The sequence below is a fragment of the Aulonocara sp. 'chitande type north' Nkhata Bay genome, linkage group LG13 (genome assembly GCF_057382095.1).
Source record: "Aulonocara sp. 'chitande type north' Nkhata Bay isolate Kocher_YH1m ecotype deep benthic linkage group LG13, A_spYH_male_GT1.1, whole genome shotgun sequence".
Classification (NCBI taxonomy): Eukaryota; Metazoa; Chordata; class Actinopteri; order Cichliformes; family Cichlidae; genus Aulonocara; species Aulonocara sp. 'chitande type north' Nkhata Bay.
Window position 1 is genome coordinate 14,328,239 of NC_141356.1, and position 26,283 is coordinate 14,354,521.

At 40.7% G+C, this 26,283-nt stretch overlaps 1 protein-coding gene across 2 annotated transcripts in view; it reads left to right on the forward strand.

Annotated features, from left to right (window-relative positions):
* Positions 1 to 26,283, forward strand: part of LOC147315833 (protein kinase C epsilon type-like) — a 96,738-nt gene that overhangs the window by 33,441 nt on the left and 37,014 nt on the right. Inside the window, exons 2-10 of one of the 2 annotated variants that reach the window (XM_086258789.1) lie at positions 8,924 to 8,987; positions 17,711 to 17,879; positions 19,574 to 19,608; positions 19,699 to 19,787; positions 19,902 to 20,031; positions 20,168 to 20,310; positions 20,631 to 20,727; positions 20,816 to 21,084; positions 21,186 to 21,359. In XM_086258789.1, the coding sequence (XP_086114915.1) occupies positions 8,924 to 8,987; positions 17,711 to 17,879; positions 19,574 to 19,608; positions 19,699 to 19,787; positions 19,902 to 20,031; positions 20,168 to 20,310; positions 20,631 to 20,727; positions 20,816 to 21,084; positions 21,186 to 21,359 (1,170 nt within the window). Of the gene's footprint in view, positions 1 to 8,923; positions 8,988 to 15,219; positions 15,417 to 17,710; positions 17,880 to 19,573; positions 19,609 to 19,698; positions 19,788 to 19,901; positions 20,032 to 20,167; positions 20,311 to 20,630; positions 20,728 to 20,815; positions 21,085 to 21,185; positions 21,360 to 26,283 lie in introns of those variants that run through there. The other variant, XM_086258791.1, reaches the window with a different exon arrangement.

The window sequence follows — 26,283 nt, forward strand, 5'->3', positions numbered from 1 at the left end:
TGCTCAGCGTATGGTGCAAAAAGTCTGTGCTGAATACATCACCAACTGGTTTGTCAAGTCTGAGAAATCAGATGTGATGAGTGAGTGATGGACCTGACTGTCGCCGTACTCGCTGGCTACCAACTCATGATTTATGTGTTGGTAGCCAGTGAGCGTGTCTCAGATAATGCTTCTTTCTCTCACTTTAAATAAATAAAATATTAAAACAAATGAATAACTGAAGTGATGAGTTTATACTTATAATGAAAGAGTTCAGACCAGAAGGATGCTTTCTTATCAACTTCTATAGGCCCAGAGATGTGTTTGCAACCATAGGGATTGTCTATATATGACTCTATATATATGACCCAGATTGGACTTGGACCCAGCTTCAGTAGCTGATAGCTTATCCATTAGACCACTGGGCATCTTTGCAATGTGACCTAATTTGCTGGTTGAGTGAGAATGAAGTTATGAAACCCTTTTGAAAGGTTATAGGTTTTGTAAATTTTGTAACATATTAGAGATTTTCAGATATTTGTTGGATAAGGATTTCGTTTTCTGCATGTTTCTTGTAAATGTGGCAATGTTTGCAATCTCAGCTTGTCTACCTCCAGCAATCCCATGCACAACAGTGATACGCATGCATCACTTCATTGTTGACATTTTTTCATTACTTAAAAAAAACTGTTTTATTTGTTTATATTTATTTATATTTATATTTATTTATTGTCTTTCTGTTTTTATGACCAAATTTGTTTTCACCAGCTTTTATGATTCTGGTAGTTTCATAACCCTTTTTGCATTATTATATCTAATGTTACAATGTCCCTTTTTCGGTCACGAAAATGAATTAATGCCATAATTAAAAAAAAGACATGAAAAATTAAATAAATTAACCTAGTGACAAAGTGGCTACACTGAGGTGAACTGAAGCATGATCATCACTTCCTTGAGAAAGGGGCACATCAGGCCAACAAGCTGAAACGGGATGAAACTGAAATCTGAGACAGTCCTTTGGAGCTCTTAGAGCAGAAGAGCAAGCTTATACCAAGCTTGCATGGGTTTATGTTAGGCGTGTGTTCAACAGGCGCTCTTACAAGTTTAGCAGTGTGTCTGTGTTTGTGTGTGTGTGTCTGAAGGTTCTGCAGTGTGTCAGTCCACAGGGGCCGTGTGCTCTCTGTCACGGAGAATAGATAAAACACAATGTGCTCCCTGTTCTCGCTCTCGCTTTGTCTCTCACTCATTATCACTCAGAGTTTTTCTCTCGCAGTTGTGATTCTCTTCTTTTTTGAGACCACATCCGTGCTTAATCCTGATCGCTGAATATGTTTTATAATAGTTTTGTCCACACTGAAAATTATACACTCCATAAAAGCTGTACACAGCTCCCACGATATTAGAGATTGGTTTGAGGAATTCCATTTTTATGCTTTGATCACATGTTGCTTTTTACACCAGAAGTGACCATATTTGCCCGATCAATAAGAAAGGCCTAATACGGTTTTACTCAGCTGAGTTCAAATGAACTGAAAAGATTTTCTGTAGCAATCTGTAAATGTTTTTTCCTCCTGTTAAAGAGGGCATTTTACCATGGGAGTGCATGATGCTTCGCTCGGTGTTTCTAGTTTGGTAAACAAGTTGGCTGCACAGATAGTTTGGCATTGAAAGACTTGGATACTTGGTCTTAGTCTTGGGCACTCCCCAGTCACTCCTGACTTACTAAAATACAGCATGATTGTACAACACGATGATTTTATTGTCAGTTTTCTCCCTGGATTATAATAATAATGGATTGGATTTATATAGCGCTTTTCAAGGCACCCAAAGCGCTTTACAATGTCACTATTCATTCACTCTCACATTCATACACTGGTGGAGGTAGCTACAGTTGTAGCCACAACTGCCCTGGGGCAGACTGATAGAGGCGAGGCTGCCATATCGCGCCATCGGCCCCTCTGGCCAAGACCAGTAGGCGGTAGGGTAAAGTGTCTTGCCCAAGGACACAACGACCAGGACAGAGAGTCCAGGGATCGAACCGGCGACCTTCCGGTTACAGATGCGCTTTCCAAACTCCTGCGCCACAGTCGCCCCATAGTATTTCATTCATGTTAATTGCATAAATGTAGACCCTAAAATCAGAGTGACATATATTATTACATTACCATTGTTGTTTTCATGTTGGAGGAGAGAACGTCAGCGTGTCAGCGTGTCAGCGTACAGCGTGTCTGGAGCGGCTTAGAGCCAAGAGTTCACCAAAGTCATGTGATTTCACTTCAACCTTGACAGCCAGTGGGGCTGTGTGTTTGTGTGTGTGTGTCTCTGTGTGTTTAGAGAGCTGGCAGGTGTGGAAAGGAGTCATGACTTGTTGAAGGACCTTTATTTTTGGGCCAGTCTGGATCACTAGGAGTTCACACTTTCTCACACATGCTCATACACAGTAGAAGCTGCACAGCAATATACAGCTGAGTCACACTTTTGCCCCTTACACCCAGGGCTATTGTTTGAAGTTTCTACCTGGGGAAAAAAGAAAAAGAAAAGACCCAAATTTAGTCAACAGCTGCATAAAATAACCAATCTTGGGCTTTGTGGATAAGATACATTTTGCTCAATTTATTATCAAAATATACTCCTGCTTAGTAAATTGCAAAAAGGATAATAAACAAAAATTAAGCTGTTCAAAAAGTCCTTAATTGCATCTCTAATTCATTTTATACAGTAGCAGTGAAGTAACAAAAAGTCCCTACATATGTTTTGGTCATGGTAGTTGTAGACTAGCTGGCTGTTGGACTCCACTAAGGCTTCCCTTTGTTCCAGATTGTTAATGATTTTTATGGAAAGAATTTACAGGTATAGGATCTCACCTATGCTAGTAGTCGATTATTAAGTCCTGTTGGCCTCATCGAGTGACAGCCTCGAGCTCATACTAGGGCGGTTTGCAGCCGAGTGTGAGTTGAGAATTAGCACCTCCACTTTACAGTTATTAACATAAACCACAAACACACACACACACACACACACACACACACACACACACACACACACACACACACACACACACACACACACATGCTTTTGATGCATTAGGGCAGATGAGGCAGGATGGAGGAAAACCTGCTCAATTGAGTTAAAGGCTACAATTTAATTTCCCTATGTGCGCATTTGTTTGTCTGTGTGTGTCTGTATGTGTGCCTTTTCCGCTATAAATAAGTGTACAGTTTAAGGCTTTTCGAAAGAAAAAATATATATTAAATTTGACTACTTGTTTGATATACAACACAATATGCACAGTGAAGTACTAACTGATGAAAACCATGTGACGTTTGATCTGCCAGTGAAATCAAGTAGCAGATATACAGTATTGTTCTGTTTGTTTATAACCAATCAAATCTAGATTGAATTAACATACATCTCACATTAACATGTTTGATTTTTATGAAAACTGAAAAATGGATTTGTTTTATATGAAGTCATATGATGAAGTTATTCCCTGATTAATCTTAAAATGTTCCTTTTACCAGTCGAACGCGATGACAAGTAAATCTAGAGCATGTGCCATGTGTATGGGTGTGAATTCATAATAACAAAACCAGCGGACATACACACATGCACACTGAAGGGCCTTTTCCTTCCTCTTCAGCATCTATATTTAGTGACATCTGCACCTGAGTTTGAGCACGCTCAGTAGCAGTGGATGAATGGAGAGCTGTGACCTCAAAGGCACTGTGTGCATGTATGCTGTGATCTTTGAGGTCCTGATGGACACAGCGCTTTTTTCTTTTCTGATGTTGTTTCCATTCTAAGGTTCTACACCAGTGTTTATACTTTTGAATGTTTGTTGTGTAGGTCTCTGATTTTAAGTTTGGGGCTTCACATATTCTTTTATTGTAAATGTAGAACTAAAATTACCCACACCTTCCTTTTCCAGGCAAAAATTATGGACAATCTCAGATTGCTAGGGAAAATTTGTTGGCAAGTGATGCGATTAGTCGTTAGCATATTGCTACAGTTTCCTGTAGTTTGCATGGAATATGCAACACGTTTTCACTCCCAAAGCGCAACATTTTGCGCCAGGTGACAACACGTCCCTATGTTACGAGATCGGAAAAATTAGGAAAAATGAGAACCGTTCTACGCATGTAATGTTTTTTTTACTTAAATTGCTTTGGAAAACACTATCTAACATCATTAAAGTGCTGGTTAAAGTTAGGGATAAGGTTATGGTTAGGGTTAGGGAATACATGGCTGGAATGTGTATTAGCACGGGAGCGTTATTCTACTGGATTTCATCCCTAACCCGGTGCATAGCATAAGAATGTGGAAGGTCACCTTTCGCGTTCCCCGGGAATGCCTCGGGACTTGACAAATCGTCAATATATTACGCCTCAGGAGTGAGAATGGGCTGGAAAATGTCTGCAAACATTTGCCAACTACATGCCAAACAGTAATTGGTAATTTTAACTTTGCAGGTGATTGGTCTTTAAGGGGTTTAGAGAGAGTGCCTGGTTACCTGGCCTTTGCCTGCTGGGCCTCGTCAGGCACATCCCAAATAACCAGCATGGACCTTCATAAAAAAAACTTGGGTGTGTGAGGAGTTTGTTAAGGCCCTGGAGCAGGACTTTTGGCTGCCCTCAAAGAAATTCTGGCAAGCCATCAGATGATTAGGGAGGAGAAAATCATCTGGTCACACTATGTGCAGCGGGGATGGAGCACTGCTGACTTCCACTGTGGATATAGTTGGGTGTTGGAAGGAATACTTGGATGATCTCCTCAACTGCTTCCATGGAGGAAGCACTCTAGGAATGTGGGGGGTACCTTATCCATCACTAGGGGTGATGTCACTGAGATAGTTAAACAACTCTCATCCACCCAAGTAGAAGGGGCCCTGGGGTCAATGAGATTCGGCCTGAGTTCCTTAACCCTCTTGATGTTGTGGGGTTGTCTTGGTTGACCCATCCTTGCACAGAGATCTGGCACGATTCCTCTGGATTGGCAGACCATTGGATGGTTTGCCTTTTTAAGAAGGTGGAACAGAGAGTTTTAAAGGGGGATCACAATCCACAGCCTCCCTAGGAAGATCTGTACCGGAGTCCCGTAGAAGAGAGTCTATCCATTAGTTAAACCTCGGACTCAGGAGGAGCAATCTGGTTATTGTCCTATCCAGAATGCTGGATAAACTGTTTATCCCCTTGAGAATGTATGTGGGTGTGTTGGGGTGTTTTGAGAGTATGGGGTATCTTGTGGTGGGGTATATAGTAGGGGTATATTGCTACAGGCCATTCCCAGTTGCGTTGGTTTCCACCAAGGCTGCCTTTTGTCACCAGTTCTGTTCAAAAAATGTATGAAAAGGGGAATGAACGCCATTTTAACAGAGTAACCAAGTGATGGAAGGTTTGCACTTTCTCAGGATCTGGTTTCTGCTTTTTGCATTGATCTCTCAGGTGGGTTGAGAACACCTTGTTTGCCGGGAAAAGGAAGGTTACTAAAGGAACTGTTACCTCCATGACCCAGGCTTGAATAAGCAAAGGTGGATGGGTGGATGAACAGCCAGATTGTTATACTTCTGGTTGCAAAAAGACTTCTGGTGCTGTAGCAGTTATGGGAAACAGCCCATTTTATTCATCAAAAACAGCTATCATTGGCCTGCTTTACTGCTTCCAAACAATCTGCCTGACTTATAACTACACTTAATGTCAATCCCTCTCTATAAAACATTTTTCCCCTGGATAATTTTAGTGTGTATGGGTTTAGAAAAACAACACATCCCCAATACACTTGTCAGTACACCTACATGTTCTTTCCATATCTGTCACAAAGACAACACACTTTCTTTGCTTGATAGACAGAGGCAACAAAAACAGCCCAAATCTGAGTAATTTTGTTGTTTATAGATCGTTCAGTCTTGTCACCAGAATGCAACTGTCCCTCCTCTGTCAGTTTCATGGTAATTTTTTGCCTCTCTCATCTGTCCATCTGCCACAATGACTTCCTTCCTTCCGTTTGTTCTTCTAGAAAATGCAGATGGATGAGAATAATTATCTTGTTAAACCTCAAAATGTTCACAGTGTACTGTCCTGCCTAATGATGAAGATCCATTAAGCGGGGAAAGAAAAAGAAGTGCCATTCCAGGAACAAGTACTGGATATAAAATGTGTTTTAACAACTACAACTGCAAAAAAAAAAAAAAGATCAGGAAGAGTGCTACCCTCTTCCCCCTCCTCTTTCTCCTTCACTGTCGTACTGGAACGAGCCAACAAACTTTCTCTGTCCTCCCCCTCATCCGTCTCCCTCTTTGCTTTCCATCTCTTACTGTATACATTACTGAACCCACGCCTGTTCGCCTTCACTGCACGAGTCTTCGCTTACTGCTGTTCACGGTGTGCGTGTGAATGTGTGAATGTGTGTGTTCACATTGGGATTATCACCACCGTGGGTGGTACAATCTGCTGGTAGAAACTCAGTGAACCCTTCAGCCAGTACCCACTTTCATCATATTGCTCAAGTGTGCTAAGGCGCAGACATACATGCTTTGATTTATACTGTATGCACACACACGTGCAGGCACTCAATAATCTCCACTTCCCTCAACTTCTCCCTAAAACCATTCAGACTCCTCGATATTTGCATATGGGTCTTATGCGTGTGAGAGTGTGGCTGTGAGTGTTTGTGAGGTATATATTTGACGTGTGGGTGTCTGACAGGATATGTGTCAATCTCAACTGCACGCCACAGCAGTTTTTTCCTTGAACTTTCTTGCCACATTGCCAGTGTGTCTTGCAAGTGGCACTGTGATATTTTGGCCCAACAGGATGCCACAGTTGTACGGTTTCTCACAGGTTGGTAAAAAATTTTTGGTTGCGTTGCTTTTTTTTTTTCCAATACCATAAGCACATAACGGAAAATAATGTGAAAACCACATGTGAAACAATCACATCATAGGGCTGTCCTTTGAATGATCCCCTATTTAAAACTTCTTTTGGTAGGGTTTGTGTTTTTTCATTGCGTAATTGTGCATGCAAGAGAGCAACATAGCATGCAAAAACATTTGACAAAACAGACCTCACATTTACATACCTGCCACTCTAACTGTAACTGAGACAAGGTGACTGAAACTTTGAAGAAGGGAAGGCAGAGCAGGGTAATGCACCCCCTGTTCTTGCTCCACTGATCTCTGCTAATTAGCTTGCAGTGATGGTGCATAGTGATAGCAGAATAAGAAGCAGTTTTCCATCAGACCACGTGCCCCTTGTCTAAAAGTCTAGATTTTTTATGCGTTTTCAAATTCAGATGGTATCAAATCTGGGAAGTTGTTGGTAGGGCTGGGTGGCTGGAAAATTGTATTTTAATTTAATTTGCAGTTTTGGTTTCCAGCGGTATTGGAATAAAACTAGTAATTCTAGGAAACTCGTGTTTTTTTCCCCTTGTGTTGTGAGTCAGTGCACCTCTTTCTTTTACTTGATTGCACTTTTGACCCTGCCGAAAGTTAGAATTCACTTGATGTTTAGCTCAGTTCCAGCCTAAAAGAGAGTCCTCAGCCAACAAGATGTGTTTAGAGGATGCAACACTCACAAGGTGCCTTCAGGTGAAGCTGTGCAAGGATTTTTAATGGTTTCCTTTGTCTACATCTCACTTTGCATCTCTTGCCCTGTTCGCTTGTCAGAGTAACAACTTTGCAGCTGGTTTTAGCTCACTCGCCCTGTGGTTTCCATGTTGGTCTCCTGAGGCACGCAAGTCCGCTGCAGCCTGGGCAACCTTCTGCTTCTGGCTTCACTTGCAGGCATTGTCTGGAGGATGGTCTTGTAAGATGTACCGTTTGGTCAAAGACGCACCCTAATCGGGGCTTAAATCCCTACCAGACTAACCTGTGTCCCCCATCTTCTCACTTCTTCATTTAAATAATTTTTCATTGGAATTATATCATATATATTTAAATGGTCTTACTGCTGCATGAAGTTCATGCATTTTAAAACTGATAGCGCCTGATTGTTATAAATTGCTGAGTCACACCACTTAAGAGTTATCTGAGCACAATGTAGCTTGCCATCGCCTGTGTGTGAATGGGTGGATGACTGGATAAGTAAAGCGCTTTGGGGTCCTTAGGGACTAGTAAAGGCGCTATATAAATACAGGCCATTTACCATTTACCACATGAATCTACGGGCCTCATTCAGTGTGATTTTCCGCTTACTCAGGATATCTAACCAACATAGATAGCGCTGGGCGGTATAATCAGAAATATCTATCGCAGTTGTTTTCTCTCTGCGAGTCTAGCAGCTTCATATTTTGATAGATATTATTTTTGCATCAGGTTTGCAATGACTCATTGTTCTATCAGGAGTATATAAAAAACCCCATTTAATACTATCATTAAAAAAAAACAAAGCATAAATACAATACAATAAACAACCAAAACATTACATAAGCTACTCTTATTGACTCTGCTAACTAGCTGCCTTAGCTGCCTCGTAACATCCTTGCAAACACCAATTTCCTTAAACGTGCAATGATACTTTGAGAAAAATGACATGTTTTACATATTTGCATGTCTTTTGTTTAATGCTTTTCATAACTGCAATGCTTTGTATCTCTATCTATCTTATCTTATCTCTAAATGTTTTTATTCTGGGGGATTGTGATTTTTTTATGCGTGTTGTCCTTTATGGACCCCTGGAAAACTGTGTAGGATGAGTGAATGGTCCTGACACGTAAAAAAGTAGAGAAGCATTGTTAATAAATTATTATTTATTAAAGAATCATTTTCTTATTTTCAGGAAATAATTCAGTTTCATTTAGTATAAAAGGAATTAAGTTGACTCTTATGAGTACACTGCAGCATGAGCTGCTAATTTGGCATCATTTAGTAAGAGTTTGTCTAATTTTTTTTTGTATTTGCCTTCTTTTTGTCTTTTTCTTATTTTATTCCTCATTACCTTTCTCTCTGCAGATTGACCTGGAACCAGAGGGGAAGGTGTATGTTGTTATTGACCTATCAGGATCTTCCAGTGAAGGTAAGAACTCAGTGAAACTGTTTTATGAAGCTCAGCGGGGTCTGTCATGTATGTAACACAGAGCGACTGCTCTCGGTCTCACTTATCTCTTGTTAAGAGCTGCTGTGTAACTATCGCAGGAGCTTTCAGTGTAAAGTGATGATGATGATGATGTATTTTGAGGCAAAAGCCTGTGTTTGTCAAGTCACTCTGACTCTCACAGCTGCTGCTACATTCACACCTTCTCCTCCTTGTATTGCAGAAAACCAGTGTTGCCACATTCAGATGTATTAAAACACCTTGCATGTGTGCAAAGTCCTTCTACATATTTGCAGCATGTTTTATAAACTTTAATAAATTATATCAAAAAATTCAAATAAGCTCATATAACAAATATTGAAGATAAATAGGATATTAATAACACTATCTTTAAGATGGGACAGAGTAATAGGATACATAAATATGCAATGACAGTTCAATCATTTGTTATTTTGCATTTTGTAATAACAACGCTAGTAGTGATATATTTGTGAAGTTAAATATGTAAGTACAATTCAAAGGTATGCCAGAGCTAAAATAAAAGCATAGACTACACCATTAAATGGTAAATGGCCTGTATTTGTATAGCGCTTTTACTAGTCCCGCCTAGGGACCCCAAAGTGCTTTACACACCCAGTCATCCACCCATTTACACACACATTCACACACTGGTGGAGGCAAGCTACAGTTGTAGCCACAGCTGCCCTGGGGCAGACTGACAGAAGCGCCATCGGCCCTTCTGGCCAACACCAGTAGGCGGCAGGTGAAGTGTCTTGCCCAAGGACACAACGACCGAGACTGTCCGAGCCGGGGCTCGAACCGGCAACCTTCCGATTACAATGCGAACTCCCAACTCCCAACTCTTGAGCCACGGTCTCTTATCATGCAGCTAGAAACAGTTAAAAAGTTAAAGTTTCTAACTGCAGGAGCTCAAGTATACCACTTTGGCCCTCCTTGTTGTGTTGTTAGGGTACATCCTTTGGACTTTCTGGTTGTATTGCATAGAGACAAACACATGTTATGTAGTTTTAAAATAAAATACTCGAATTGTAACATGCAGTGAATATAGTTAAAAACAACCTAACAATATTATTTTAAGTGCTAGCAAAGGCACAGTCAGAAGAAGGGAATGAGTGCATGTAAAGAGTAGAAGACAGCTTTGGCTTTGTCACTTAAAGAGATGCCCTAAGTATGCACAACTCAAAGCCTTCCTAAAATTTAAACTGTCATAAAAAAAGAAATTACAGTCCATATAGTTTTTCTGATAGAGGTAAAATAGGTAAAATAATGATGTGTAAAGTCTCCCAGAAACACAGAATGATGGCAAAATTGTAAAAACATCAGCAAAAAGCTGCTATTTTTTATTTCATTTTTTAAAATGGTCGTTAAACAAAAAAGTTTGAACCTCTTGATTTATAAAAGTCCATCAGATTAAGGAAAAAAATATCTAATATAAAAAACCCAGAACAGTCTGCACAGCCTTTGTTAAATGACTGCACTAATACTGATCGTCATTATAGTTTCACATCCTTTCTCCAATCATCTTAATGTGCAGTTTTTGAGCTTTTAGTGGGTATTAAGTGAAAGGAAAGTGAAAGCAATAATGTAAGCATAGTGCTCCATTTGTATTAAGAGAACGTAGGTTTTTGCTCTATAATGCAGCATACACTTTAAAAATGACAATTATTTGGAATTAGGAATAGAGGAACAAAGAGAATGTAAAAACAATGTTGGTGTTAGATGAACCAACAGATATGTGTGTTTAGTTCTAAGTTACTTCTCTTTTTTGTTTTTGTTACTCAGTGAGAACGTGAAGTCAGGAGTGAGTCACCCTGTCACTGCACAGAATTTGCAGCATTACATTAGGAAATAGATGTGTCAGATTCCCTATGTGTTTCTATGACAATGATATTGTGCAGCCAGCGCTCTTCTTCGATATAAGTTAAATGATGCAATCAGAGTTTGACTGTAAACTCAGAGATCACCTCATCATTTAAGATATGAGACACAGTGCTTCAAGAGAGCCTCGAGCTGTAATCTTGTACTCCTACGTGTTGCTGTATGTTTCACTGCAAAACAAAGATGTAACAGTGTAGTTGAGAAGGAGTGCAGATGCTGATGTGATATACAGAACTAGTACTTACACTTGCAACAAGACTATAATCGTTGATGCTTTGACTAAATGCTGAGGCCCCATAGACTGCATGTAAAAGATGGACATAAGGTTCAAGATATATAAAAATGAAGAACTGATATGTCAAATATTCGCACATGACAAAATAATCAGCCCAGCCCAGTTAGGGCAGCAGAATCACTTTCCAATTTATCGTGGTTCTCTTCCCTTTCAGTAACCATTACTCTGCAACCACACTATGCCTGACTAAAGTAAGCTGACAACCACTAACCGGTTCACTTTTCTGTTGCTGCAGCAACTTCTCACTTGTGGAGCGAGGTACTTCCCGCAGCAAACCTGCTTCCTTAGTCATATACAAAAGTATAGTTAGGCTGTTGTTACAGTGTTGAGTGAAGCATTGGAGACGGGCAAGCTGTTGATGAATTAATACTTAGTTTAATTATTGATTTATTGTCTTCTCTTGCAGTGATTTTTCTTCTCCATTTTGAGTAGTGTAAGCTAACCATAGCACTGCAACTGTGTGGCTCTACACTGAGCTTTGATTTACAGGTGTGACTTCAGTTTGTGCACGGCCTGACTGAGTTACTGCAGTATAAAAACTGAGCATTGCATATCTGATGTTTGCTTCAGCTAAGTAAATAAAATGAAGCTGAGGATGATTTTGACCGATCGCATCCATTTTTCAGATTTTCAATCAATTTTGCAATATTATTGTTTTTGTGAATTATATTTGCTATCATGCAATGAAAATCTGAAATTATTACACCACCGGATGGATGTAGCCACGGTGACATCCTTTACAGCTTTGTGCATTAATTTGTTTCGAAATGCCAGTTCTGCCAGTTTGGGTAATTTGTAGCAATACCTGAATATCTTGATGCATTCTCAATCATCCAGGAAAGTAAATCTCCAAAAGTTGATTCTGTTCATCTGGACGTAGCGTTTTGTGGGAGAAACGTTTCATCACTCATCCAAGTGACTTCTTCAGTCTCGGACTTCAGACCCTAACCCATCAGCAAATTTGCTGATGACACCACCATCCTAGGACTGATCGAGAACAACAATGTTTCAGCTACAGAGAGGAGGTTCAGCATCTGAAGCAATGGTGTGAAAACAACAACCTGCATCTGAACACAACCAAGACCAAGGAGATGGTAACCGACTTCAGGAGAACAAGGCGATCTGAGCACTCTACCCTCTACATTGATGGGGAGGAGGTAGAAAGGGTAGAAAGGAATTAAGTTCCTCGAAGTCCACATCTCGGCCGACCTTACCTGGTCCACAAACATTTCCCACCAGGTAGGGAAAGCACAACAAATGCTGTACTTACTCAGGAAACTGCGTCATGCCCAGTTACCCCAGAGACTGCTAGTGAACTTCTACCGTTCCACCATCGAGACCCTTCTGACTTACTGCTGCACACTCAGGTTCAACTGCTGTACTGTGGACAACAAGAGGAAAGTGCAGCGGGTGGTGAGGGCAGCAGAGTGGGCAATTGGCACCTCACTAATCCCCCTCGGAGACATTTAAACTGGCAGACTTCAGCAGAAAGTCAATATCATCATCAAAGACCCCTCGCACCCTGGACACTAACCGTGTATTTCACACACATGGAGAGATGCCAAACTGCCTTTCATTGTTCTTGCAACAGTGACGATAAAGAGCTATTCTATTCTATTCTATTGTTGTGGAGATGTAACTACTGAGTGATATGCGCACGCAAATTAGCAAAATACAGTGATATTGCAAATCATTTTTTTTGTAGAAAATTTTATTTTGAAATTTCTCTTCATACTTGTGGAGCTTTTCAATTGGGCCTCCTATTAACAGAATGTTGAACCAGAGGTGAAAAGTTAACATTGGTACATCTAATCTGTAACTAATTGCATTTTTACGGTATGTTGGAGAGACTGTGAGAGAGAAGGCAGAAAGGGAGTTATCCAGAGGTCGCAAGAGGAGAAGGGGAGTGGTTGTGGGGTGATAAATCGATTAGTAAAGTGGAGTGTTCGCTAATGGACCAGTTACATCATTGAAAGTGATTGAGAGGGAGATCAGTAGAGAGTGACAAAGAGGTCTCATTAGGTTTTTCTGCAGGAAATATTAATTTTCCTTTTCCCTCTGTGTTTCGTAAATGGACTCTAAAGCTATATTGCCTGCTGGGACTCTGCTCCTTGTTGTTTCTCTGCAGTGGCATACAGTAAGTTTATGTGCCTGTGTGTTTGTGATCTACTGCAATTGCAGTCATGATGCTTAAGATGCACATGCTCAACACAGACTTGTCGGCACACGGGATACCGTATACTGATAGTAGTGGGTCACCTCACTTTTGTGTTGACTAAATATTAACATTAATATGAAACAGAACAAGAAACAATAACAACAGCAAAAAAATAAAATAAAATTACAAGTAAACACTGACTATGGCCTCCTCCAGGACACACAACAATTTAGTGAGTTCTTTATTGATAATTTATTGATAAAAAATCGTATTAACCAAATACATGCAACATAAACTAACCAACCAAATACTTTGTTCGGTATACCTGTTCAGCTGCTTATATGGCAGAAACCAGCACATTTATGCATGGGAATATGGTCAAACAGCCTGCTGTTCAAAGTTCAAACTGAGCATCAGAATAGAAATAGGTTAATAGAGTAGGGGCTCAAAATAAAGCCACACACAAAAAAAGCACACAATAAAAAAAAGAAAGGTGATATAGTGACTTTGAACGTGGCATAATCATTGGTGCCAGATGGGCTGGTCTCAGTATTTCAGAGAAAGCTAATTTACTCTGATTTTCTTGCACAACTTTCAGTAGGGTTTATAGAAAATAGTCCAAAAATAGAGGAAAATGCCCAGTGAGCAGCTGTTCTCCGAGTGAAAATACCTTTCTGATGGCAGACGCCAGACGAGAACTGGCAGACTTCTTTGAGTTGATGGAAGCTAATAGTAACTCAAATAACCACTCATTACAGTCAAGGTATGCAGGTGAGCCTTGAAACCTTGAAACAGATGGGCAACAACAGCAGCAGAAGACCACACCGGGTACCAATCCTGTCAGCTAGGAACAGGAAAGCGAGGCTGCAATTTGCACATGCTCACCAAAACCAAAAAAGGAAGATTAGATTGCCTGGCCTGAGGAGTCTGAGCTTCACATCATGGATGTGGAGCCAAAACATTTCCAGTATATCATGCCAGTATGGTAAATGGTAAATGGCCTGTATTTGTATAGCGCTTTACTAGTCCCTAAGGACCCCAAAGCGCTTTACACATCCAGTCATCCACCCATTCACACACTGGTGATGGCAGCTACATTGTAGCCACAGCCACCCTGGGGCGCACTGACAGAGGCGAGGCTGCCGGACACTGGCGCCACCGGGCCCTCTGGACTAAAATCCTTGCAACAATAAATATCTACATTTTAGATAAACATAACTTAGCTTTGCAGTTATGTTTACCTCCTTCACTCACCCAGGATGTAATGTGATTACTTGGTTTGTCTGACTATTCATTTGCCAAATTACTTGAAACACTGTGGATGCATTTGCATGAAAATGCAAGCAAGCTTGGCGCTGCCGAGCATAAAAGTGTTGAACATCAACACTGAGCTGAAGAACACCAGGCCAGTGTTCTTCAGACAATGTTACAAATGAATCTGCATCCAGATATCCTTCAGGATTCAGAGATTTAATTCATTCATGGCAGGGAGATGATGTTCAGATTTATTCACAAAATTCTTCAGGCATTTAATCTTCAAGGTAACATTTGATACTAGTGTGCTGCATCTCAACAAATATCAGAGACTATCTGTCAATATGTTCCTGACTTTGAAAGCCAAAAAAGGTAAAAGAGCTCGGAGTACGATGCAAGCATTGGCCTACTTAAGTCTAACTTTTGGGGTCATAAGGACATGACAGAGGAGCAACCTTTCTACCGCTGCCAACCTCCAACCCTGACTCCTTCCCTAGTGTAAGACACCAAGTCTAACACTGTTGCCAGGCAGCAGTCATCAGTTGCTAGGCGATGCTGATGGCAAAGGGGCTGAAGGAGTAAGACTGATGACAAGCAGAACATGACAGGCAGGAAGGAATGTAGACTAAGTCTTTGAGGCTTAGAGAGTAGTGCTGCTGGAGATGTAAAGTTTGATAAGGTGGTGATACCAGAGGAAAGTTCAGTTAGTACATCACCACAATCACTAGGGTTCACTCTGAGAAAACACAGCAGAACTCAAGCTAAGTTACACAAACCAGCCAAATTTGAATGGGAAATACTGCACGTGAGTTTAACCACAGGTCCTAAATTGTTCTGTACTTACTTCAGATTGTGATTTGCAATTCTCCCCCAGCTAAAGCATTGTTGTCTATGTCTTTATTTCAGTAGCTTTCTTTCTCACTTTCTCTGTTCTTTTAGTGTCTTCCGTCAGCTACCACCGCATAGCAGCAAAATGTGAAATACTCACCCAAAAAAATCCATCTCTTCATGTTTGTGGATACTAATTGTCTCCTTTTTTTTAACATCATGACTTTGAAATTGATGTATTTCACTTGTCCAGACTTTTCGACCCTCTGACCTCCAAGAAAAAAGCTCTAAAAGACATGACAACTGTTGTATTTGACCTTAACTGTGATTGTAGTAGTTTAAATGGTGATTAATCGCACATTATAAGCTAACACTGTGTTAAAACAGGCATGCGCATGTCCAGTCATATCCAGAAATACTGGTCGGTTAAACATATTATTCTTATAGTATTAATCTACAACAACAGTTACCCGTTTGAAGATGTCATCATCCCACTTCCTACTACCTTCTCTCCCACTCTATCTGAATGGAAGTCATAATCGAGCACAGGTGGAAAGTAAACCGATTATGACAGCACAGGTGGAAAGTAAACCGATTATGACCGCACTAACCAGCATTATACTGGTCAGAATGGTTACATATGGTTACGCAGGAAACTGTGCATTTACAATCTGCTCAGTTTTAAGTGTCTTCTGTCTTTTAGACCACTCGAATATTCTTAGTGTTTTCTCTGTCACCTAAAGAACTATCAGATTAGTCCAGGAACTCCCCTAATTTGAAGAAATAGAAATAAGTGTAACGATCTGTCACATGTTTGGCTCTAGTATTTGGAGAGAGAGGCAAAATGCTTCACTGCCAATCTCTCAAACCTCCAAATACATGAGCAAACATGCGATATACATGAACAAGAATCATTAAGCGTAATAGCATTCAGCAGGTTCCATGTAAGTTGATGTAGACGTGTCTTTTTTTTAGATAGCAAACCAAGTTTTCATGCATTCAAGTTCATGTATTTGCGGGAGCATTGGGAACTCATATTCCTCCAGAGGGAGGGAGATAAAGTGCTGCAGGTGTTGCCAGTGGAAAAAAAAGTTGAGAACAAAGCGCAGAACAGAACAAGCATCAGTGACAGCAGATATGACGCTGATGTAGTCAGAGCATTAAATGGAAAGAGGGAGATGTGGTGGGGTTGGGATGCAGAGCAGCTTGCAGATGGGCATGCTGCAGTAGCTTAAGTAGCTTTCCCTATTTGAGATTGTCCAGTTGGGTGTGTTGAAGGATATCAGCTGAGCCTGGGCTGTCACTGGCAGCAGCTGCTCTGTCAGGGTCCCAGATGAGCTTTGCTCTTTGCTTTACTTTCCTACACGATGAGCGTTGTTGAATGCTGAATAATGTAAGATCAAAGAGAGAGGATGTTTGGAGTTCTCAAGCCACGGCTGTTGAGGAAACTGGAAATGCATACTCGACGGCACATGTGGCCGACAGAGTCAGAAGACAGATGTTCGCGCAGCGTCGGTCATATCAAAAATGCAAATCAGTTATATCACAGGACTGAATTATTCAATTGTTCTTTTTTTAAACATTCTCAGTGAGCGGAGAGTTTGAGTCGTCTCCAAAATATACACACTGTCAGGTGGAATGTAACACACAGTACTCGGAGTTTAGTTGTGAGTGATAATGCTTGTAGTCGGGGGGGGGGGGGAGTCCACATGGAGTTCTTCTATCCAAATGGCACAATCTGATAGATCTGGGTGTATTAACACATCAAATTGAACAATTTGGTCTATTTAATAAATACAAATAACCTCATTTCTATTTTTTTTTTATTTCTCACCACCTCTATCCTATGAAATGTGTGTGTAATTAACAAGATCAGGCAGTAACTGAAACCTCTGCACTGCCATTGGGAAACCCCTGAGTAATTAAACCAGAAGAAAAGCAGAGGTCACAAACACTGGGACTTGGTTTAAGGAAAAAGGACTAATGCGTTGATTGTCACCAAAGGGACACACTGCCAGCCCTGTAGTGTCATTGCCATCTACTGGCTACTTGTTGGAAATGCAGTTTTTATTTATCATCAATCGTGCAGGTGTTGCTCATTTATAGGAGATGCCAGCATGAGTAACCAAGATTATAAAGCACTGACTATCAAAAAGCGGAATGAATGGAGCTTATTCACATTAGTTTGGCTTACTGAAGAGACTGGAAATAAAACCATAACTGTAACACAACATAACATCCTTCTTGTATTTTTGTTGTGTTTTCGTACAGCAGCGGCAGGCTCTATCGAAAATGAGGAGCGTGTGTTTCGACAGCGGATGCGTCCCAGGAAGCGTCAAGGTGCCGTCCGTCGGAGAGTCCACCAAGTCAACGGACACAAGTTCATGGCCACCTACCTGAGACAGCCCACGTACTGCTCACACTGCAGGGACTTTATCTGGTTAGAAGCACATGCACGCTCATGTCTATAGAGTGATTAATATGCACACAGTCGTTACAGGTCGGCAGAAAGAAACCTGTAAATAAAGAAAGAAAAATAATCAACAAACTGTAGATGAGAGTGTGTCTGCATTGAAGACAGGACGGGAATGTGGCAGCAGTGCAGAGAGATGAAAGCAAGGCTCACTTGTGTGATTTGCGAGTCCTTCTATCAAAGATTAATGAATCCAGAGTCTCTCACTGAAAATGCCAAGGGTGGTTCAGAGTGAACATATGAAGTGTTGATAGGTTAATAAAGAAAAAGTTTCTTAACTGACCAGCTGTATGTAAACATCAGTTTTACAATAGCTGCCTTTCACTGATGTGTGTTCACTGCTTCACTTCCTTAACCCAATTTTCTCCCAGTAATAACCTGCTCTCTTGTTTACACGTAAGCACAGTGGATGCTGTGAAGTGGGGAGTAACAAACAAAGCCAGCTGTGTTTGTTTCCATCCCAACAAACGGCTATTAGCTTCACTCACATGGAAACCATGTGGCCTCGGTGCTCCGCTCGCTTTCAGCTGCGCTCTGAAAGAACGTTTGATGTGTAATCAGAATCACAAGGGAGCTGTGTTTCAGTCTCCGAGTGGTCAGGGTCTGTGATGTGGTGAATCAGCAAAAAAACTGCAAGGAGTCTGTTTAATTTTTGTGTAAGCTCACTGTTATATCCTGAAATAATCTCTGAAAAATACACCCTTTCAGTGGGTTTGAGAACAGCGCCACTTTTCGTTTCTTGGCCGTGTATAAATGTGTCGGAAACCAGCATAGACTGCATCATTTTGCAGAGGCTGAAGAATCCACTGAATATTGCCGAAGAATAATACTAGACTCCCATCATCCTCCTGGTAGAATTTTAGAAGGAGGAAAACTTCCAACCTCTACCTTCCCTTATGTGTGCAACAAAAAGCCAAAGGAGAAAGAGAAGATGCTGCAGAATTTGCATGATGTTAAACACAAAAAGGCTTTTTCCACAAACTGGCTTACAGCTGCGCTTCTTTCTCTTTTATTAAGTGAAACACATTTGCTTTAAATTGGAAGTAAGGACACACGGTTTTAGAAAAACAACCACAACAACTGGTTAATGACGTAACTGAGAAAGAACTCCCTTTTAAATGGGAGACACTTCCAGTCGAACCAGCCTCAGGTTTAAGCGCCTGCTGTAGTTAGTTAAGCAGGAAAAAGATAAGTGGCAACAAACAGGACAAAACCCAAACTTTGGAACAGAGTAGACAAATCAAAAAAAAGTATTTGCATTGAGCAAATACAATAAGTCCTCATCATTCAGGACTTTATCTGTGAAAGACTGATTATAAATTCAAAGTAAAGAGAAGTTAATACAGGTGAAAGATAAGCCGTTTTTCTAGGCCCTGGTAGAAGCTGATGTAACAAATTAATGGACTAGTTTATAATCATTCAGACCTTGATGTTCACTCATAACCTTTGTGGGGCTTGCAATAAAGCTTGACCTTCAAAATCAAAGTACTGCAACAATCAGATATTCTATTTTCTATTAAATACAGCTTAAATAATCTTCTAAAATTGTGACATAAACTTTGAAAAAGGGAATCAAAGTTTCTAAATTATGTAAAAAATATGAAGACAGCAGTCCACAACACTTTTTTTTAAACATTTCTCTTATCTCTGTCTGATTGTAGGGGGGTTTTAGGAAAGCAGGGCTATCAGTGTCAAGGTAAGACAATATTTACCTTTACAAGTGGCTGCACTTTAATCACACGTAAAACCTGTTAATGCGTGCGTTGTATGTGTGTACCTGCTGCAGTGTGCACCTGTGTTGTCCACAAGCGCTGCCATGAGCTGATCATTACCAAATGTGCCGGCATGAAGAAGCAGGATGACATGGTCGGGGAGGTACGGATGTGAAACACTTTGACAACCTACGCACGGATTCTTAGAAAGTTCAGGGACCACTCTAACATTAGATCCTTGCAGGTTTGTCTTACTGTCCTTTGGTGCATCCTACAGGTGGGGTCTCAGAGATTCAGCGTTAATGTCCCGCACAAGTTCAGCATCCACAACTTTAAAGTTCTCACCTTCTGTGACCACTGTGGGTCTCTGCTGTGGGGTCTGATGCGACAGGGACTCCAGTGTAAAGGTACAAGTGAGCACGTGACATTCTTTAGTTAATACAACTGTAAGCAAATTAAAGATGTCTGTATATTATCGTTCGGATAAACTCTTTCTAGAATCTGTTCTGAAACTGTTCTTACTCTTCTTGCTTTGTTTCCCAGTTTGTAAGGTGAACGTACACAGACGCTGTGAGAGCAACGTAGCTCCAAACTGTGGCGTTGATGCCAGAGGGATCGCTAAAGTCCTGTCTGACCTCGGAGTCACTCCAGACAAGATCTCTAACAGCGCCCAGAGACGGAAAAAGGTTTGGAAATATGCCAGAGTGTTCTCAAGAGGCTTTAGAGTTATTCTAAATTTTATATTTAATGGTATTTAAAGAAGGTGTTTCTGAATAAACAGTGGAAACTAATTGAGGGGCGTACCCACTGGGGATGTGTCCTTCAAAAACCATGTACTATAAAGATGGATCTACGCACTATGGTGTCAACCGCTGCTGTGTGAAGTCCTGTTATGAAGCCTTGAGATGAGCGTTTTTGCTGTCGCCTGCATGTGGTGTTAACATACCGACCGTGAATCATAAGTTCTTGATGAAAATGTTGATGGGGACATGTTTTCTGTGAACAGCTTACTCAGGCTCAGGATCCTCAGCAGCCGTTATCAGGGATCCCTCAGATAGAAGACGATCGCTCAAAGTCTGCCCCCACCTCCCCGTGTGATCAGGGTAGGCACATTTTCTGACTATTAAACTCTGAAGAGCAAACAGAATGGAGACACACAGCACAGCTCTTATTTTTCTTGGTTTCTTGCAGACGTGAAGGAGCTGGAGAACATCCGGAAGGCTCTGTCATTTGACCACCGCGGAGAGGAGCACAAAACACACCCACTGTCTTCCTCCTCGTCTGTGGACACGGTAACGTGTGACACGCACACAGGAGGTGATGGGAACAGCGTCGGAGAGGAAAGCGAAGAAAGTCAGGCGAATGGCGAGGTCAAAGGTCACAGCGCTCCAGAGGCCAAGAGGATGAACCTGCATGACTTTGTGTTTATCAAAGTTCTGGGGAAAGGAAGCTTTGGAAAGGTGGGCTCACTTCCTCTGCAGCTCTGTTTGTGAAATTCAGTAAGATGTGCAGTGAAAAGGATGGACCAGAAAACACAAACGAGTTTGTGTCATGTGACCAGGTGATGCTGGCGGAGATGAAGGGCACAGACGAGGTTTATGCCGTCAAGGTGCTGAAGAAAGACGTGATCCTGCAGGATGACGACGTGGACTGCACCATGACTGAGAAACGGATCTTAGCATTGGCCAGGAGACACCCCTATCTGACACAGCTCTTCTGCTGCTTCCAGACTAAAGTAGGGACCCCCCCACACACACACACAAACACACACACACATACGCACACAAACATGCAGACATTATTTGCACCTCCAGGGGGCAGCATTGGAATTAGAATCTGTACCGTCGTACATCGAAGCTGACAAGCTCTCTTGGAGAAAACATTTGCAGTTTGTTTCTTGATGAAAACTTCAAAAGTACAACAGATTAAAAAGAATGAAAATAGAAAAATTTAAAAAAAGAGGGAAACTCTCACCCGACAAGTTTTAACATCACAGGAAAAACTGAATCAAACTGCAGGCTGTTCTCGAGCTTTTTCTCTGCTGTTTTTCTTTTGAACATCTTTAATCCAAATCTTTGATCATTTGTTTCTGCTGCATCTTGAATTTGAAGAAATAAGATAAAAATAACTTACATGTTCAGGATAAAAGATTTTACTGCTCTTCTAAGTTTGATTATTTAGTCTTATTAGATTATTAGTAAAGGGGATAAAAGATCATTTAAAACCTGAGAAAAACCGTTAGGCAGTCTTCTGTTAATTCTTTTGTAATTTCCTTTTGTTTTCTTCCCCTCTCCTTAATAGAAAAACGATTGTTGGGTTAAACTGCGTACATCTTGTGTTCACACGTGCACTGCAGCAGTGAACCTTTGTGCTTGGCAGGGGATTATGTTGGATAGAACATTAGCTGATATTTAACCTGCCTTATTCCTAGAACAAAGCCTGAGTGATGTTGGCTTGCTCAGAGGTAAAAATGGTGCTGCTAATAGTCTGGTGCATTTACCACTGGGAGGTACGTGCCTCCTTCACAGTCAGGCTCCTCGCCTTAGGCCTCCTGGCTAAACCACGTGGAGTGTTTCCACCAGTGCAAATGAAGTGAGGTGTGATCAAAACGTTTCAATGATGGTTCTCCAAACGTCAAAACCCTTACCTGCTGTAAAGACAGTAGGTAGCTGAAGTTCCATTCAAGCACGCCACCTTGGCCCTTGGACTTGTTACGCTGTGACGTCTGCTGGATTCACTTCAGTGTCAAATGAGCAAACCTTAAATTAGATTTTCAGAAAGTGGACAAAGTCACAGGGATGTATATCTGGGTGAGAGGTCAAAGGCGAATGTGGGTTGCATAATCATTGTGCCCTGTGCTGACACAAGATGGCACTGTGACATGCTGTCAAATGTTCTCCCTCAGGATGCTGCAGTAACACCCCAACAACTTAACCTGGGGTACACATTCTTAGTGCACAATCCTGTAAAAGTAAAAAAAAAAAAATCCTCAATCCTCCCTTACAGTGTGGTAGGTCTAGCAAAATGATGAAAAATTTTCAGTTGTAGTGGGACGCACAGTTCTAATAACCAGCAGCGATTTTCCACATGAAAGTCTTGTCTGTTTGAAAACGACATCGATGATAGCAAGTTTAAGGTCCACAGAGATATCACAGGTGCCAGACCAGGACCTCCGGAGCGTGATCCAAAAATCGCTTCATTGTTGGAAGCTGCCTGAACATCTCTGAGAAGATGATTTTGAATGAGAGGTGGCTCAAATTTAGGATTTAAGTGACTTTGTGGAGAAAATATCCCAACTTGATCCTCTCAGACTTCGAAGTTCATGTGTGAAAACGGCCTAAGGCCATTACCTGTCCACCCCTTGACCTAGTTGTATTTTAGGTTCATTATTTAGGGTTAAATAGGCCATAAAGGAGGACGTGTTAACAGCTAAGCATGCCGTGTAGGTTTGTAAACACATCCAGAGCAGTAATAGACTGAGAGAACTATAGCAAGACAGTCAACCTATACAAGAACTATAATAAGAGAACTGCTCTGTATTCACTTCTCAGAACACATCACAACTTCTCGTTATGTTTTGGATCAAATCGTCTTCAGCTGTCATATTTTATATCTGCTGAATGCAACATTTTATGAACTGTGCTGTTAAACAGGCAGCTAAGAAAGACTTTTAAGAAAATATTTCAAGCAGCTTTAACACTAAAGCAGCGAAGCACCAGTCTTCAGTCTTCTTGCTCTGTCATTCACAGGTTACTCTGCTTTCATCATCTCCACTTTTAGCGTCTTTATCCATCAATACTTTAAGTTGGCTGTGACAGACAGACACACAAAGGGCAGCTGTGGGTGGGACGCCCCTTTCAGACCTCTGTATGTTTTGTCTATTGTGCGTTACATAAATGTTCCTGTCGGGAACCATATAGTGGCTTTGTACATGCACATGTGTGAGAGCGTGTGTATTTATGATAAAGCTACTTCCAGGTGTGTCCTTTCTAAAATGCAGAAGAGAGCAGGACACATAATCCGCTGAGGTGCAAACTTCTTTCTGATCAGCTTGAACCTGAAGAGGTTCAGGTGCTTTACACAAGCTGCACACACAGTCAGCGAGGTAAGCATGAAAGTTGGAGAGGTTTTGTTATTTAAAAGAAAAAAAGCTGAAACCTTTATTTTTTTATTACAAATACAGCATCTCTTCAGCTCTTTCCTGAAATAGCTAAAACCACTCATCAGTGTCAATGTGCCTTCATGTGTGCACTTTCACAGCCTGGTGGAGCTGAGTACGAGAATGCAAATGTTCTGCTGGATTTATAAATTCTTTGCCATCCCTCTATACTGCGAATTACAATTTAATATCTAATCATGCCCATGTGTGAAAAGCCGAGGCAGCTGTCCAGTGAATTTACACTGAGTGAGTGAACGCCATGTGTTCTGCCTCCTGCACGCTCTACCAGACCATTTAAAGTTAACACCAAGGGTGTCAAAGTCATTGTAGTTGGCTCAATTTGACCTCAAATGGTCTAGACCAAGCATTGTTCACCTTTAATGAACCATCGTTTTACCAAACAGATGAAAGATAAACACTACTTTAAAAATCTCTATTTTTCTACTCTGAAAAAGTGCCAATACATGCACATTAAAATTTATGGATCACAGTACATCTACAAAAGTTGCTGTGCTGCTTATTTATGACCCATGCAACTTCACATTTGGAAGTTGTTTTTTTTTAATGTGCATGTATTTTCACTGCTATTTAGCAACACTAGTGACCCCACATCAATACTACCAGCGCACTTAGTTATAAAATTGGAGTTATTAATGACTTTTCTGCTTTTATTCACACTTTTCAAAAAGCCATCCAGTGCACTTTTGTTCTTAGGTCCGCATGTTTGACGTTGCTGGTTCAGACCCTTGTTTGAAACAAACAGAGTCTTTTGAGTAGTGAGGATGCATCTGATGCAGAGAATTTCCCATCATGTCCAACATGTGAGAAAAGACAGCCTGCTGACTCTGTCCCATCCCAGTTCTTCCACCAGCATCCAGAGTTCAGCCTGGTCACACAGGAGCCGTAAAAGCGTAAAAGCCTATGATGCATATCTCTCACACTTTGGTGTCTGGTGTGATCGGCAAAATAATTTGATCCATTACTGACCTTTGTGTCTTAAAAGTGAAAAATAGCCATTTCGTGTTCATGTAGATAGACAGGAATCGGTTGTATGAGATAACACTTCAGTCATTAAAACAGTCTTTAAAAAAGTTACACTATATATTCACTACATGCACTGTACACTATAGGTCTGCTGTAAATGAGGCATTTATTTTAGAAGACTTGCTGTGCAGTTCTTACAGGTACTAACAAAGTCTACTTCCTAGAATTCAGCTTATGTTCCAGGAAATGATGTTTTGACAGGAAATGGAATATACACATACTGCATATGTGTGTTGTCTGTATAGCTCTGGTCACAAGTTCACAGACACTTGTCACGGCCATAGATGTCATGGTAATTTTAGGCTTTCTATGATTTTTTGGGGGGTATGTAATTTTTGCAGGGTGGAATGATTCTATAGCATTTAACTTTTATGGTTTTATAAAACAATCGGGTGCACAACTTTGATAATATTTAGAATTTTCTCTAATCCACACAGGGTCAAAATGATATACATTATATACATTATACACATAATTCACACTAATGGTCAGATTCTACTGCATGTGAGTTTTTCTCAGTTTGTTATATTTCATATTTCAATCATACCACACCACTGAACTTTACTTATGTGGAATCCTCAGTTTATAGAAGGTTGTGCCTCTGACATAGACTGTTGTCAGTTCAGCAGGTAGCTTCCTATCTGCAAAAGTGGATGTATAAATAATAAATGCATGGATTTATTCTCTTGCTCTACATTGTTTTAGGGATTGGTTTGCTGAAATAGTTTCCTTATCTTCACGTGGTATCGTTTTTCTTCCATTCTTTCTGTCATCATCTCTGAAGAGATCTGGAAAGAATCAACATTTTTCAGAGTTTCAGTTAAGTTTCCACTCTAGAATTGAAACCAACCATCTTTAAGTTTTGTGATCTGGTCCAGCTGTCGTCACTGGACCGAAGTTCAGGTGAGGTTTCGTGCCTCAAAGTTAGGTTAACATCAAAGTAAAAAGTCAGAAGTGTGAAAGAATCCTTAACCTGCTCATTTAAAGCAACATGACCTCACTTTTGGGAATAACTTTCTTTGATAAAACAGCGCTTCTTTGTTCTTTTCCTTTTCTGTGTCAACAGACCATCAATTGAGTAGCTTCTCAAGGTGTGTTTGCTGCTGCCAGTGATCCATATAATACTATTTTTAAGACATTTCAGGGGGCTGCATGACCTTTTTTTAATGTTTTGAAAGGGGGAGTGTCACCATAATCACCTTCTTTATATTTAAAAATCTAGAAGAAGTAGACAATTAAAAAAATGTTTGAAAGGAAGAGAATTATGACACACCGGTAAAGAGATTATTTCACCTGCTTCTGCTTCTACTTCTCATGTTTGAACATACATTGCAAGATATGCAGTGAAAAATTTGGAATTCTACAGGGGACCAGTGGGAGCCAGATATGTCAGGGAGGAGGCATAGAAGATATTTTGCAAGCTGCATCTGTATTTATTTTCTCTGAATGCTCTGGA